Below are 16,779 nucleotides of genomic sequence, written 5' to 3'. Positions count from 1 at the left end.
TGTGTGTGTGTGCATACATACATACATACATACATACATACATAACATACATACATACACACATACATTTTATATATACTCAACAATATCACAAGAAAATACTCCTTACCTGACAAGGTACACTACTATAGTGGATGCTGCAATCACTGTAAGAAGAGCTCCTAAACTTCCGAGTATAATTGTATTTTTTACTGAAACAAACACGTTTAACTGTTATATATTTCACTGAAACATTTAATTTAAAGTTGACTTCATATTGTGCTAAACTATGGTCAAATGGTTTTTCAAGCATGACTATCTCTTTTTTTTTTGCACCCAGAAGGACTAGAAGGGCCAGAATGACATTATCCAACGCATTTTGCTATACGAGCGATATCAGTAGTAACATTAACAAAAATACATTAGAAATGGGAGTCATACAGTTCCTGAGGGGATGGTCGCATATTCACATTCATGAAACTGTAACTCGTTTAAGAAACTAAGTTAACCTGTTACACAATATATACATATGTGTGTGTCTGTATGCGTGCGTATGTATGTGTGTATAAACTTAGATAAACTTAGATATGTTTCGACCAAAGATTGGTCCAGGCCATTTCCTAACTTAATATATATATATATATATATAATATATATATATATATATATATATATATATATATTATATTATTATATATATGTACATACATACATACATAAATACATACATACTACATACCCTACATACATACATACATACTACATACATACACCACACACATATATATTATGTATGTATATATCTATATATATATACATACAGTCGTGGCCAAAGCTTTGAAGAATTTTTTAAATTAAAATTGTTATGCCCAAGTACAATTCGATTCAAATATATATATTGTATATATGTAATTATACATATAATTTATAAACCTCAATTATCAATCTACCAACTAACTTGCTACCTCGACATTCAATTTACAAAGCCACAATCTAGTCATCCACCCCGACATTGAACCTACTCACTTTACTCCACCCTATTGCCACCCAGGTTACTCGTAAAACATCAAGCTCTCTTATCGAAGAACAATCTCAAAAATAAACCAATCTAGCCACTAGATTTTCGCGCCATCAATGAAACAATCTACTCCGTAGCTATTTATCTGTCTATCCAGTTGGTTTTAGTTCTCAAAGCTGCAGACTTACTTGACTCATCCACGGGACAAAGCTCGTCATCAAAGCCACAAACCGGAATGTCGGGGGGAGGTTTCCCATTGGCTGTCTTCCATTTTGGTTTCCAGAGGAAACTTATTGCCTTCTGTAAATCAAAACAGAACGAAAAAGAACTGTTGTTAGATGGTAAATCGTTCGACCCAATGGGAAAATACCTGTTTCTTAACTACCCACAAGGGGCTAAACACAGAGAGGACAAACAAGGACAGACAAACGGATTAAGTCGATTATATCGACCCCAGTGCGTAACTGGTACTTATTTAGTCGACCCTGAAAAGATGAAAGGCAAAGTCGACCTCGGCGGAATTTGAATTCAGAACGTAGCAGCAGACGAAATACCTATTTCTTTACTACCCACAAGGGGCTAAATACAGAGAGGACGAACAAGGACAGACAAACGGATTAAGTCGATTATATCGACCCCAGTGCGTAACTGGTACTTATTTAATCGACCCCGAAAGGATGAAAGGCAAAGTCGACCTCGACTGCTGAGTGGACTGGAGCAACGTGAAAATGAAGTGTTTTGCTCAAGAATACAACGCATCGCTTGGTCCAGGAATCGAAACCACAACCATACGATCATGAGTTCAACACCCTAACCACTAAGCCACGCGCCTCCACAAAGGCAAATTTATAGAGGTCTCTAAAGTGATCGAGGGTACCAAAGAGTACCAGCATTGTTAGAAATATGAGTTAAAACAATAGCCACAGAGATGTGATTTTGTGTGCGCGCGCGCGTATGTGTGTGAGAGAGAGCGAGCGAGAGAGAGGAGAGAGAATCCTATTCTCTATATTACATACACGAGGCCTTGAAGTTTTCAATAATTTAGAGAAACGAGTTTGAAAAGTTATGACATTCTGCGAAATCTATATTCATTCATCGCTTCAACGAGATAACTTACCTGTCCATAAAGTGGAGATGCTGAGCCAACTGCAATGATCCGTGGTATACCGGTGGGACTGGTGTAATCCCAGACCCAATAAAATGGGTCTCGATCACCATTATCATCGAATTCCACTTTCCCCGACATTCCTAGAACAGAAGCAAATATTTTCAGCTAATAGCCATATCATGTTAAATTTATCACAGTGTACGTATGTTGCCCAACCTAACGTGAATGTCATGCTATAAGAAATATATGTTTCGTGTGAACGAGTTAGTGCTGGACCTGGCTCAAGCTATTTCATTTCATGTCTTGTTCAATCTTTCTTACGCACTTCTATACTCAGAAGTATACATAATACAACCTTGTTAATGTCTACTACTCATTTTTATCGCCCTTTTCAAGCCTAGCCAGGCTCATGGCCCCGTTTTCCCGGTTTCTATGGCGTATGCGTTCCCCCCAACTGAACGGGTCGCCAGTCCATCGCAGCGTTACTCAAGAAACAGGAAGAAAGTGTGAGAGAAAGTTGGGGCGAAAGAGTACAATTGTGGGGTCGCCACCACCCCCTGCCGGAGCGTCGTGGAGCTTAAGGTGTTTTCGCTCAATAAACACACACAACGCCCGGCTTGCGAATCGAAATCGCAATCCACCGACCGCGAGTCCGCTGCCCTAACAACTGGGCCATTGCGCCTCCACGTCTACTACTCATACTGAGTAGAAATGCTGTATCGACAAGTACTACCTTTTTTCCTCTTTTTCTTACTTAAACTAATCTCCCCCTACATTCTCGGCCTATTCTCATTTTTGTCTCTAGTATTTTTACTATTTGAAATCTACCTTCATTTCTATTCTTGTCTTTATCAAGATTCCTCCCTGGTGGAAATCTCAACTCCGAATGAATGGGTTCAACTTGCTAAGAACTGAAGATAAAATCAGATTTCTAATACGTTCTATTCACGTGCCTACTCACATGAACCACCCGCTTTTTTTCTTCTTTTTTTTTTAAAAAAAGTAGTCAGCTTAACATGTATCCCGGTTAAACACCCCAACCTGTTCCTTGGGTAATTTCAGTGGAGTCTACTCTCTTGCAAGCATCTGAACCAGACGCCGCATTTCGTCTCTGCCCATCAATCTCGTAAATACCGACAGACACAGACCTGGGTCTGCATCAATCTCTTCAGGCTGCAAGCAGTGTCTGACCGAATTAGGAAAGGAATGACCTCCCTTCCTTTCCCTTCAATTACATGTCATATCTGAAATAAAGATTTTTCGCTCAACGGTGCTGCAACAAATCTCACTTAACATTTTTATACATGTGTATAATAGAACAGGTCAACAAAAACTGTGGCAAGGGAAGCAACTCTTAAATCAGCAATAGGAGTTATCTCCCTTTAAACATTTGACGAAGACAAGTGTATAAACAACAGGTTTATTAGATTAACGCTCGGAAAGGTGAGAAAGCCTTTTACGTTTCGGGGCTATACTCGTATTTTCTTTTATTCTCTTTTACAAGTTTCAGTCATTTGAGTGCGGCCATGCTGCTATAGTGGGACTGAACACGGAACCATGTGGTTTGGAAGCAAGCTTCTTACCACACAGTCACGCTTGTGCCTAAAACAGTATCGACAGTATATGTATGCATCTTATGCCATTTACTCGTTTCAGCCATTGGACTGCAGCTATGCCGGGGCACCGCCTTGAAGGGTTTAGTCGAACAAATCCAACTCAGCACTTGTTGATAAGTTCGATACTTGTTCTATCGTTCTCTTTGGCGAATTGCTAAGTTATGACAACACTGGTTGTCAAGCGGTGTGTGGAGGACATCCACGCACACAGGCACATAGGCACACATGCTTGTCTTATGAAGAAAGGCTGAAGACGCTCGACCTTTATTCTCTAGAAAAACGACGACGCCGTGGTGATCTCATTCTCGCTCACAACATCATAAGCGGTAAGTGTAACCTCTCGAAAGAGCTGTTCTTCACTCCTGCTCCAGAGCGTCGGCTGCGGGGTCATTCCGAAAAGCTCTATCTGCGACGATTTCATCTCAATCGAAGGAGAGGGGCTTTCTCCGTCCGGGTTGCGGATCCGTGGAATAAGCTGCCGGACGAGATAGTGAAGATGCCGACGACCGCTCGCTTCAAAGTCTCTCTTGACCAGAAATGGCCTAAACTCTTTGCATGAACACCCTCCCTGTACATAACTTCATGTCCCCCTACATGGCCTTGCTTTTCGCTTTTTGAGCCAAAAAATTAACTTAACTTAACTTAACTATACATACATACATGCATGCATACAAACAATGGCTTCCACAGTTTCCGTCCACTAAATTCATTCACAAAGCTTTGATCGGCTCGGTGCTATAGTAAGAGACACTTACCTAAGGTGCTGTACAGTGGGACTGAACCCGAAATCACGTGGCTATTTCTTAACCACACAGCCATACCGGTGCCTATAGCAATAGTAAATAGGTCTCACCTGAAAATTCCGTCTTCTTCGCCAAATACAACAGTTGTTTCCCATCTCGATGCGATATATTCAAGGCCATCGACTTGTTGAGTAAAATGGCGTACAGGTAAACGGCGTCAAAAAGGTAAGGGCTGTGTCTTGAACCCTATAATGGTAAAATGAGGGAGTTTGCTTCAGCGAGAACGAAGAGGAGGGTGACATTGATTGAGGGACAGAAAAGAAAGGAATATGTGGCAAATATATGCTACAGCTACTGTGGTTGTCTGAAGTATTGTGCCTATGAGGTACTATGGTTGTATGCATAATGTGGTCTTGAGGTACTGTGGTTTTATTGTAACTAAGAAGTAAGGTCGGATCGTTACGTGAGGTACAGTGTTTGTAGTGTAGTTATGAGATATTGTAGCTGCATAAGGAGGATTAAAACAACTGTATGAGAGGTACTGTGGTTGTATTGTGGCCATGAGATACTGTGGTTGTGTAAGGTTGAACGACTGTCTGGGTGGCACTGTACTCGTGTCAGGTATCTGAAGCCTCTGTCTGTTATTAATGACCATGGATGAAGGTCCTAGTTGTTCGCCCTCATGGAGCAGCGTTGTCTATGGCTAATCTGTCCGACGTGCGAATGGTGTAGTATTCTCTACCACACAAGCCGCTCTTGTGGGTCATCCTGACGTTTAAGTTGCAATTTTCCAGTTCTATCTGTCCAGTATACAATGTTTGGTAGCATCTAAGCCTGGGCAGTATGGTATGGGGGACAGGTTGTTGCCCATGTAGCACGTCCTTCTTTTTTCCACGTCACTGATGGAACCAAATGAACAGCACAACAGTTACAGTTTGGCAACAGCGTCGTCGCAGGAGTTGCTAGAACGAGGTTGTAGATAACACCGAACTGCCTCAGTGGCTGTGATTCCCTATTTTTCCTCAGAGTTTACTCCCGAAGCCTTTCCCAAGGCTGAGTATGGCCGCAAAGCAGTGGAGGTTTGGAATTAGAGCTTTCTTTCCCCTAGATGAGCTGCCCGCCTCTCCACCCTGCCAGGCTAATGAGCTCCATTTGCCCGCCCTTGTGACTGTTTCAGATGAAGTATGGGCTATTGCGAACCTGATGCACAGCTGTTGTATTAGGTAGGGCGACTGTTTGGAAGGTACTGTGATTGTATTTTGGCCGTGAGGAACTATAGTTGTATAAGGCTAGATCACTATTGGGTACTGTGGTTGTATTGTGATTATGGAATACTGAGGTGCATAATGAAGGACAACTGCATGGAGTTCTGCGGTGAATCAGAAGGAAGTAAAAAAGAGAAAGAAATTGATTCAAACGAGGAGGAAAGTGACGATCTAATACGACAAAACGAAAAAAGAGGTAACGATGAATACTGACACTCAGTCCCAAATCTACTGCTTCGGTACTGTTCCAAGGAGCTTCTGTTAGCTTCTGGGGGACCAGCTCAAGAAAACCTTCTAGTTGCTTCGTGTTTATCGACGCCAGCGTTACCTGTCGGAAGAGCAAAAAGAGAAAGGAAAACAAGCGGTCAAAGAACCAGTAATAAAATGGAAGAAAGTAATTAGGGAGAGGATTAGCCTGTTTGTGTCTTAATCATAGCTTGTGTCAGAAAGATAGAGGGAAAGATTCATACTTAGTGAGAGTTATTGTATAATTGAGTAAGACAGAGAGTGTATGAATAGCAATGAAATACGAGAGATGGAGATGGAAAACAGTAAATGGTTGCTAACGTGGATGAGAAAGAAAGAAAGAAAGAAAGAAAGAAAGAAAGAAAGAAAGAAAGAAAGAAAGAAAGAAAAAGGAAAGAAAGAAAGAAAAAGGAAAGAAAGAAAGAAAGAAAGAAAAAGGAAAGAAAGAAAATTAAGAAAGAAAGAAAGAAAGAAAGAAAGAAAGAAAGAAAGAAAGAAACTCACATCGAAGACAACTTGGAACGCTTGTTTGGCAGTCTCGTCGTCGGTATCATTGCCATACCAAAGTGGCATACTCTCCTCTTTTTTATCGGTGGGGTCAGTGTAAAACGCTTTGGGGAAGGAGTACAGCGCCAAAAAGACAAAATTTCCTTTGCACATCCCCATGCTATATGCTCGGAGCATTATCTTGCGAAGTTGGGCTCGAGCTGTGCACAACATGATTACTGTGGGTAGACAAAAATATTTCATGATTTAAGATGATGGATTGGACTTGGAAATTGTGGGCATCGTCAGAAATGGAAACATGTCGCCAATATCATTATTAGTCGCCTGAAACTTCATTTTCTTGTCTGTCATCGTTATTTATCGTCTGCTACTTTCATTTTCTCGTCCGTCATCGTTATTTATCGTCTGCTACTTTCTATCATCATTATTTATCGTCTGCTACTTTCATTTATTGCTTGTCATCATTATTTAATCATTTGCTAAGGCAGCGAGCTGACAATCGTTAGCACGCCGGGCGAAATGCTTAGCGGCATTTCATCCGTCTTTATGCCCTGGATCAAATTCCGCCGAGGTCGACATTGCTTTCAACCTTTCGAGGGGTCGGTGTAATCGACTTACTCCCTTCCCCAAAGTTGTTCGCCTTGTGCCAAAATTTGAAATCATTATTTAATTATTTGCTACTTTCATTTAACGTCTCATCATTATTAGTCGTCTCCTACTTATTCTATCGTCTCTCGTCGTTCTTTATTATCTGTCTTTTGTAATTTCTCTTCCTTCATATTGTTTTCTAAAGTTCATTTTAAAATATAAAATATTTCTCATCGTTGATGTTGTTACATTACCTCCAGTAACATCCTACCACCATGTGGTGTATTGATGAAACAATGCAAGCATCCTCTCTCTCTCTCTCTCTTCTCTCTCTCTCTCTCTCTCTCTCTCTCTCTCTCTCTCTCTCTCTCTCTCTCTCTCTCTCTCTATATATATATATATATATATATATATCTCGCTCGCTCTAACAAAATAAGTTCCATTGACTACACTTAAAATCTCAGACTAAACAGACCGATCAATATTCAAAGCTTAAGAGGTCTAACATAGCAGAGCTTTGTTAAAATGGCAATGCAACAAAATCTATTTGCCGAAATGACTTCACAGAAATCTAGTGATACGTAGTAGATTAAATTGTTCTATTTGCCAGATATCGTTATACTACAATAAAACCAAATATTTCTCGAGCGTCCAGTGGAATCGAACTCGGACCCCATTGTTGCGAAGCGAACTTAACCACAAAGCTATACCTGCTTCAGTAAATTCATATTTTATTATCATAGTCTTTTGACAAGCTAGTCAGAGGAATCTGGACAGTGTTCATCATATTTTCAAGTCCAAGTAGCATAGTTTTATCTGCCTCTTCCTCAGCTCTTTAGCATTTAAATCGGTCATATTCTACCTGTTTTATGTTTAAACTAATCAGGCCTCTCACCTTTACCCTGAAATGTCATTCTAAAAATAATCACGTCATCAAAATCTCAAAGCTGCAATATAATATATGATTAATTCGAAACAATGTGCATATATAAGCATTACATTTGACAAACTAATATGAATACTAAAGTGTTAAACACAATATACCTTCAATTTCAGAAAAATAATCATGTAAAAATTGGTCACCCACAGAGGGCCGCACGTCCAAAACATCCCACGCTACGCCATTGCCAGGTCCATCCAGCAATACTATGATGTATATTATTTACATTTGACGGATATTTGTCCTCATCTTGTTTGTTGTTAACACAACGTTTCGGCTGATATACCCTCCAGCTTTCATCAGGTGTCTTGGGGAAATTTTGAACCTGGGTTCTCATTCCTAAAGTATTTTTCGATGTTGTTGTTGTTATTATTATTATTATTATTATATTATTATTATTATCATTATTATCATTTAGGTCACAGCCTGGAATCGAACTCGGAATCTTGGGACTAGTAGCCCGCGCTCTTAACCACTACGCCATATGTCCGTAGTGGTAAAGAGCGCGGGCTACTAACCCCAAGATTCCGAGTTAGATTTCAGTCAGTGACCTGAATAATAATAATAATAATAATAATAATAATAATAATAATAATAATAATAATAATAATAATAATAGCAACAACAACAACAATATCGATAAATACTTTAAGAATGAGAGCCCAGGTTCGAATTTTCCCCAAGACACCTGATGAAGGCTGGAGGGTCTATCAGCCGAAACGTTGTGTTAACAACAAACAAGATGAGGACAAATATTCATCAAATGTAAATAATGTACATAATTCCTCATCTCTTAAATAATACACTTTGCAATCCCGTGATTTGAGGTTCAGTCCCACAGCGCAATACCTACACAAGTGTCTTCTACTATAGACCCGAGCCGACCAAATGGTAATTGGAAGCTGCGTGAAAGTCAGCCGTATGTGCGTGTGTGTACGTATGCAATTGTGCGTGCGTGTGTGAGTGAGTGAGCGCTTGTATCCCGCCTCCACCACTTGAAAACCGCTGTTGGTTTGTTTACGTTCCTGTAACTTAGCGGTTCGGCAAAAGAGACCAATTGAATAAGTACCAGACTTTTATAAAAAATACAAGAACTGGGGTCAATGTGTCCGACTAAACCCTTGACAACAGTGCCCCAGCTTGGACGCGGGCCAATGACTGAAACAAGTAAAAGATAAAAGAAAGGCCCCATTATACTGCGTTACAAAAAACCAGCAGTATCCAAAGTCCATACCCCAAGCTCAGTATTCACTTACTTCTAGAATCCCGACTTAGTTTCTTTAGGTGAAAATCCATAATAGAATCGGTGAGTGTTTCTTCAATGAACATTATATCTTCTGTGACGGTCAGGTTGTTCTCCTCGAATTGCTTGCGTACACCACCACCAGCAAAAGAGCAAAACCCTGTGAAAATGTGAAGATACAGAGGTGAGATGAAATAGTAACTGAAGAGATCATCAAGACGACATTTGTTATTTGAAATATGGGGAAGCATTAAAACTATAGATGCTGGTGTTCCAAACAAATATATCACAGACGCACAGGTATGAACATGTGTAGCCATGTGTATGTGTGTATTTGCACGTGTGTGTATTACTTATATCCAATACCACTCACTTGACGTATATATTGTTAAAATGGGAAAAATTCAGGGGAAAAAAATCCGTTAAATATGTATAGTGTTAAAAAGCAAAGTATACTTCGAAGCTAGTCGAACTGAAATCTCTCCAGAAGTGAAAACGTAAACGGCTAATACAGTATTTCGCCGTGGTTGCGGTTTATCAACGCTGTTCACTCGACTCACCTCCGAAACGAAATCGGGATCGCTAGCCTGAAGTTTATACAGATAATGTATAAACTATTTGCTAATTTGAAATTGCATCGTATATATCACACATTATAGAACAATTTCTACTGAATTATTTATTCTACTTATGCGTGTGTGTGCGTGCGTGTTGTGAGTGCGTGCGTATGTGCTTGTGTATACACGTGTTCAGTTTATATATGTATGTGTACATCTATACATATGTATATAAATATATATACATATACATATATATATATATGTGTGTGTGTGTGTGTGTGTGTGTGGTGTGTGTGTGTGTGTGTGTGTGTGAGTGCGTGTGTGTGTGTGGTGTGTGTGTGTGTGTGTGTGTGTGTATGTATATAGGTAGGTAGGTAGGTAGGTAGGTTGGTAGATGTTTGAAATCACATGTATCTGTTAACAAACAGAATGCTTAACTGCAAATGTTTGTGTACACGAAGGGTGTACAGGTATTTCAGCGTGTGTGAGAGAGAGAAAGAGAGAAAGAGGGAGAGACAAAGATAGAGAGAGAGAGAGCGTTTGTGTGTGTGCGTTTGTGTGTGTATGTGAGCGCCTGTATATCTGTGTGTCGATGTGTGTATATATATATATATAAGAATGTGCATGTATGTCTCACAGTGTGTTACCAGACCTGAAGTGCCACTGTACATGCCAGCTCGCTTCCACTTGAATATACGGAAAAACTGCACGAGAAACATGCCGACCTTGTTGAAAGGGCCCATGGTTCGGATCAGAGTATTAAACACAGATTTGTCGGCGAGTGTCGGGTCCGTTGCTACCCACGTGATGTGGGGCAAGTTCCAGAATGCTGTCAGGTAGCCAACAGGAATGTTAACTAAAGAGAGAGAGAAAAATCAGAATTAGAGAAACCTGAGCATGAATAATTATAAAATGAAGATGAGTAATTGTTGAAATAGATTGTGAGGGATTGAGGAAAAGACGTCATATTTAGTTTTAAAAAAGGAGTAATAGTTGATCGAATCGATTACCATAATAGATATGCATTTATGGTATTTAGTTCATTGAACCGGGGTGATAAACTGAAATCAACTCAGTCGGGGTTGAACTCGGGCTATGAAGAAATAAAACTGAATACTACAAGACATTGATAGTAGGATGTAACAACCATGTTATTCCATGTATTAATGTAGCGGACATTCCATTTAAACTTTTATTAGTTTCTTGTCGGAAAATCGGGTAACTACTTTTCTCGATGTAGAGCAGCTAGGTAATCGAAGGCTCCCCTGTGGGACCACATCTTATGGTGAGAATAAAGTTTCTATAACCGATTAAAAATTCGAAGGATTATTTCGAGATCGAGTCCCACGAACAGGCTCAACTTTTTTTTAATCCGATGGGATTTTTTAAGCTTAATATCTACACACTATTATTTATAGTTTTATCTGCTTAAAGTTTCACCATTCCCGTGTACTGTAAATCCTCGAGTATAATCCGCATTTTTTCTCCAAAATTTAAAGGTCAAATTCCCTAGTGCGTACTATATACAAGGTTAAAAATGAAAAATATTTTCTAAGCAATGTCCGAGTCTCTATTTGCTGTCCAGCAATATTTATTCAGACGCATTTTGTGAAGTCTAGGGTTTACTAGGATTTTTTATAAGCGGGACTTAAACCTGTACATTAATTTCCAATAAAACATTTTATACATTACATGCCCATAAAATGCCTCGTAGATCTTATTCGGCTATGTTTAAACTTGAAATTATATCATATGCTGAAGAGCATGGTAATAGGGCCGCCGGAAGAAAATTTGATGTTGACGGAAGCAATGTCAGGTTATGGAGAAGAAATAAAGATGAAATTAAACAGATACCAAAGATAAAGAAGGCAATAATAAAGGACGTTACCGTATACATTTTTACAAACCAAGGACGTTATATAGACCTCCTTGACTCAAGTTAGAGAAGGGTGTGTATTATACACAAGGTTTAGGTTTTTCAGGGGTATAGCCCCCTAAAAATCCCCTGCGTATTATACTCAAGGCCGGACTATACTCGAGGATTTACGGCATATATATATGTATATATATATATATATATATATATATATATATATATAAAACTTTCATCTACTGTCTTTTACTTATTTCAATCATTAGACTGCGACCATGCACCGCCTAGAATTATTTTTAGCCGAATGATTCGCCTCCAGTACTTCTATTTTCTAAGCCTGGTACTATTCCATCGGTCTCTTTTTCAGAACCGCTAAATTATGGGGGAGCAAACACAGATAGACATATATATATATATATATATATATAAAACATTATTGGTGAATTGAAGAAATGGAGCTGAACGCAGATTGAACAGAAATCGTTTTATTTCATTCTACACGTGTTTCGAAAGGCACAATTACCAAAATCCGATTGAATAATGGGACTTTGGTAATTTGTGCCTTTCGAAAAAAGTGTAGAATGAAATAAAACGATTTCTGTTCAATCTGCGTTCAGCTCCATTTCTTCATTCACCAATAATGTTTTAATTTCAATTATCCGCAACCAACGCACGGTTGCAACGCCAGATGGTTGTACCTCCACCGTGCTGTTCACTGCTGTGATTTTTGCTACTAAGGTATCGGTTAAACTTTTGATTAATCTACTACAAGATATCATCTTCTATTTCACTTAATATATATATATATATATATATATATATATATATATATATATATATAAATAGTGAAAAAACTACAGAAGGCTTGTGTTATAAGGTTAAATAATATATTAAGTCGTTATGTTAGAAAAATGTTTGAAAATTTTGTGTATAGTAACATAGTTTTTGGAGAGAAAAACGGTTTCGTATTTTCTTTTCAAATTTCTCAAAGACGCACAATGTAACAGCACACCTTCGATGCAAGTCTGACGAAGCGCATCTCCAAGTCTAAAATCGCAAATATTACGTGATTTTTCATTTAGAATGTTCGCGTAAACTGGCGTAAATTTCTTAGTCCAATAGGCGAAAACAATAGGCCGATGACTTGTGTAAAAAATGTCGATTAGGTTTCGAATTTACTACATACATATATGTGTGTGTGTATGTACATATATATATATATACTTATATATATATACATATATATATATACATACACACACACACACATACATATATATATATATATATATATATATATATATATATGAATGCGAGTGTATGTAGTTATGTATATGTGTTTATAGCGCAGGCATTCGTCGTGACAAGACGTACTTTTCATAGCTCCGGTCAGTAGCCAAAGAAGCATATTCCAACTCAAGCCAGCAGAAACTCTCCTTGTTTTTAGTCCCAGAACTTTTGAATTCTACAATTCTACTATTCTACTCTTATACTACCATCGGAGGATAAATTTATACAAATCTATACACAACCTGGAGAAAGAAATATAAACCAAAACTAAACCGAAGACTAGTTCTAAAACTAGTCCCGTGAGAACAATTCTTTTTTCTTGATCTGTATTAAACACACCGCTCATCCTGATTGTACTAAATACACTGAACTCTCCCGCACACAAGCCACGCATTTCCGAATATTTCGATACAAACTTTTCAACGGTGTATTCACTATTTTACATCAAGCCATCAATAACTGGCGTACAGTGTATAATACTGTCCCACTGAATATGGCCAATAATATTCAAAAACGCCACTGGGTTGAAAATGAAATTACTGCAATGATAAACGCTTGGTTCATTCACCACAACGAAGCTAAAGTTTACAGTAAAATAGCTGAAAACTTAGCGAAACAATCCTTTCACAGATCTGTAAAACAGATCGAAAATAAAATAAAAGATATTAAAAGAATATTGTCTATTTTCCACACGCACATGACAACACTAGAAGCCATTCTTGCCAATGAATGCAGTGCACCAAATGACCCAACTCCAACAGGTCAGGGGTCACTTCAACGACCCGATAGCCAGCAACAAACATCTGACCTAATTCCGCCCATTCTGGCAAGCCAGAACCCACTATCACAAAAACAACAGCCTGCTTCTGCCACTACATTGGAACCAATACCTGATGACCCGATTCCAAGTCAAGTTTCACTACTGCTACAGCAACAACAACAACAACAACACTCTGCTACTGCTACTACAACCAGAATAGAAAAACCACTACTACACCCACATAAAACATCCTGCCGTTACTATTCTCAAGGCAGCTGTAGATTTGGCCCCAGCGGCACCAACAACAATGGACGCTGTGCTTTTTCCCATCCTACATTATGTCGTAGACTTGTTAAGGGCACCTGTCCATATGGTATAACGGGAAAAAACTGCCCTCACCTCCACCCCAAATACTGTCCTAAATACAGAGTCCATGGTCCTGATCCCAAATATGGATGCACAAAAGGCAATGGATGCACCTTCTTCCATCCTAAACTGTGCCAAACTTCTGTGTCACAAAGGATGTGCCTGAACCCAGAATGCAACCACCACCATCTGAAGGGCACAAAACGATCACAAAATAAAATAAACAGCAACAGAGGAAATCTACGACAACAACAAGAACAAAATACAACCACCTTTCCCCTCCTACAATCAAACAACGTAGACAGAACCATGAAAAAACCATAACACCAAATAACACCAACATGAAATATGTATCCTCTGACCAAGTGGCAAACCAAAGAGGTAAATCTTTTTTACTGACTTACCTAGAAAATATGAAGGCCGACCTAAGCCAGGAGATCCAACGAGCTATCAGCAACCACCTATGCAAATCACAAGGACCACACACCCACTACCAACAAGAAAATCATACACACACAGCTCCATACAAGAACTACCCACATTGTTACCACTGAACAACATAAAACATAACTTAGAACAATGCAAACATCAAACTTCCCTTACCTCGACATTCCTGTTAAATGTACGTGACATCAACCCATCAATTATTGCCCAAAAATGGAAGATCCCATATATAGAGAGTTGGCTTGCCGAAACGGCACATTGCTTCCCTTTCTTTATCCTTACCGAGACTCACCTGAACAACACCCATATGGACGCCGAGGTGAAAATAAAAGATTTCACCATTGTTCGTGCGGATCGCGCAGACCGAAATAAGGGAGAGACAGCCATCTTTATCCATGACTCCTTTTCACTTGATGCCAAGGACATATTTTCCAATGGCTACTGTGAATCGGTATCACTATTCAGCAAGGCCAAGGGCATAATCATTGTTGGTCTTTACAGGCCTCCCCAAGCACCTCTAAAGTGCTTTGAAGAGTGCCTTAGCAAAGTCAAGCCCTTCCTTCGGAAGTACCACTCCGGAAACATACTAGTGATGGGTGATTTTAACCTCCCTCATGTGAACTGGCCCACAAATACTCTAAAGTTAGGCAAATGCTCTACATCAGATAGAGAAGCAGCAGAACTGCTCTTTAATCTAATGGATGAATACTTCCTGACTCAGCTAGTGCTCGAACCAACGAGACAGAATAAAACTATCTTGGATCTGGTATTGACCAATCACTCTAGCTTCGTTCACAGTATTTCAGTTGAAAAAACTCTCTTCTCAGACCACGACATGGTACTCCGCAATTTTAATTCCCGACATATAAAAACCAAACCAGCCAATCCCACTCCATGGCACCCATTTGACAACATAAACTTCCACAAAGCGGACTGGGGAGCAATCAGAAAGGATCTGTCTTTCATCGACTGGTCTTTTACTCTCAATTCCACCCATATTGAGACCGCATGGCAGCACTTTGAAAACATTGTCACCTATACATGCTCTAAACACGCTCCCACGAAATCTACTATCACAAACAGAAACCGGCTCCTTAAAAAGAAAAAAAACACTCATCAGCGCATCAAAAGACTCAACAAAAAAATCAACCAATTAAAATATTCCCACACACAACATCCACATTCAACAACAATGAAAATCTAGAGCTGGAAAAACTTCATCTGCAGACCGACATGAAAACCTCCATTGAAAATCAAAGAGCTGTGGAGGAACAGTGGGTAATCAAAAACATCAAACAGAACCCAAAAGTGTTCTATTCTTATGCAAATAAGCATAGAACCACTGTCTCACCCATTGGGCCATTGATTGATAATAACGGCATTCCCCAACACGATGCTAAAGAAATGGCAGAAATACTGCAGAAACAATACTGCTCTGTCTTTAGTGTTCCCACTGATATTGACGTAAAAGAAGCGAACGAAGTTGACTCCCAACATAAAATCTCAGACATAACCTTCACTGCCACTGACATCGTAGCAGCAATAAATGAGGTCAAATACTACTCTGCTGTAGGCCCTGATAGATTCCCCGCTAGTCTCCTGAAGGAATGTAGACGCCAACTTGCAGTCCCTCTGACCAACCTCTGGAGAAATTCGTTAGACGCAGGTTATATACCGAAACAGTTTCTATCCCAGTCAGTCATCCCGGTTTTCAAACAGGGAAACAGATCCCTCGCACTCAACTATCGCCCAATCTCACTCACCTCCCACATCATTAAAGTGTTTGAAAGAGTGTTAAGATCAAGGATAGCTGACTTACTGGAGACCCACAAACTCCTAAATGCAAATCAGCATGGCTTTCGCTGTGGCAGGGACTGTCTAACACAGCTCTTACACCACATTGAAGATGTACTCAAAGCATTGGGAACAGGTTCGAACTCTGACGTCATATATCTTGACTTCAGTAAAGCGTTCGACAGGGTAGACCATAATATCCTACTCTCAAAATTGGCAAATGTTGGAATCCGTGGAAAAGTTCTACACTGGATTAAGTATTTCCTGGCGAATAGAACACATGTTGTAGTTGATGGAGTCCACTCAAGCCCATCAAAAGTCACCAGCGGTGTCCCCAGGGGACTGTCTTGGGTCCGCTACTCTTCATAATTTACATAAACGACCTTTCCAGTGACGTACATTATTGCAAAGTGAAAATATTTGCTGATGACACTAAACT

General features: G+C 39.5%; 1 protein-coding gene across 1 annotated transcript in view; it reads right to left on the bottom strand.

Moving 5' to 3' along the window:
* The window catches only part of LOC115216228 (atrial natriuretic peptide receptor 1-like), a 78,828-nt gene that overhangs the window by 47,789 nt on the left and 14,260 nt on the right, over positions 1-16,779 (bottom strand). Inside the window, exons 3-10 of the mRNA XM_036506956.1 lie at positions 10,466-10,669; positions 9,267-9,413; positions 6,480-6,700; positions 5,944-6,057; positions 4,575-4,710; positions 2,115-2,245; positions 1,186-1,297; positions 127-191 (exon numbers count right to left, since the gene is read on the bottom strand). Of these exons, the coding sequence (XP_036362849.1) occupies positions 127-191; positions 1,186-1,297; positions 2,115-2,245; positions 4,575-4,710; positions 5,944-6,057; positions 6,480-6,700; positions 9,267-9,413; positions 10,466-10,669 (1,130 nt within the window). The remainder of the gene's footprint in view (positions 1-126; positions 192-1,185; positions 1,298-2,114; positions 2,246-4,574; positions 4,711-5,943; positions 6,058-6,479; positions 6,701-9,266; positions 9,414-10,465; positions 10,670-16,779) is intronic.

The sequence above is a fragment of the Octopus sinensis genome, linkage group LG10 (assembly GCF_006345805.1).
Source record: "Octopus sinensis linkage group LG10, ASM634580v1, whole genome shotgun sequence".
Lineage (NCBI taxonomy): Eukaryota > Metazoa > Mollusca > Cephalopoda > Octopoda > Octopodidae > Octopus > Octopus sinensis.
Note: the sequence above shows the minus strand (reverse complement) of the source record. Positions and strands in the feature narration are given on the sequence as shown.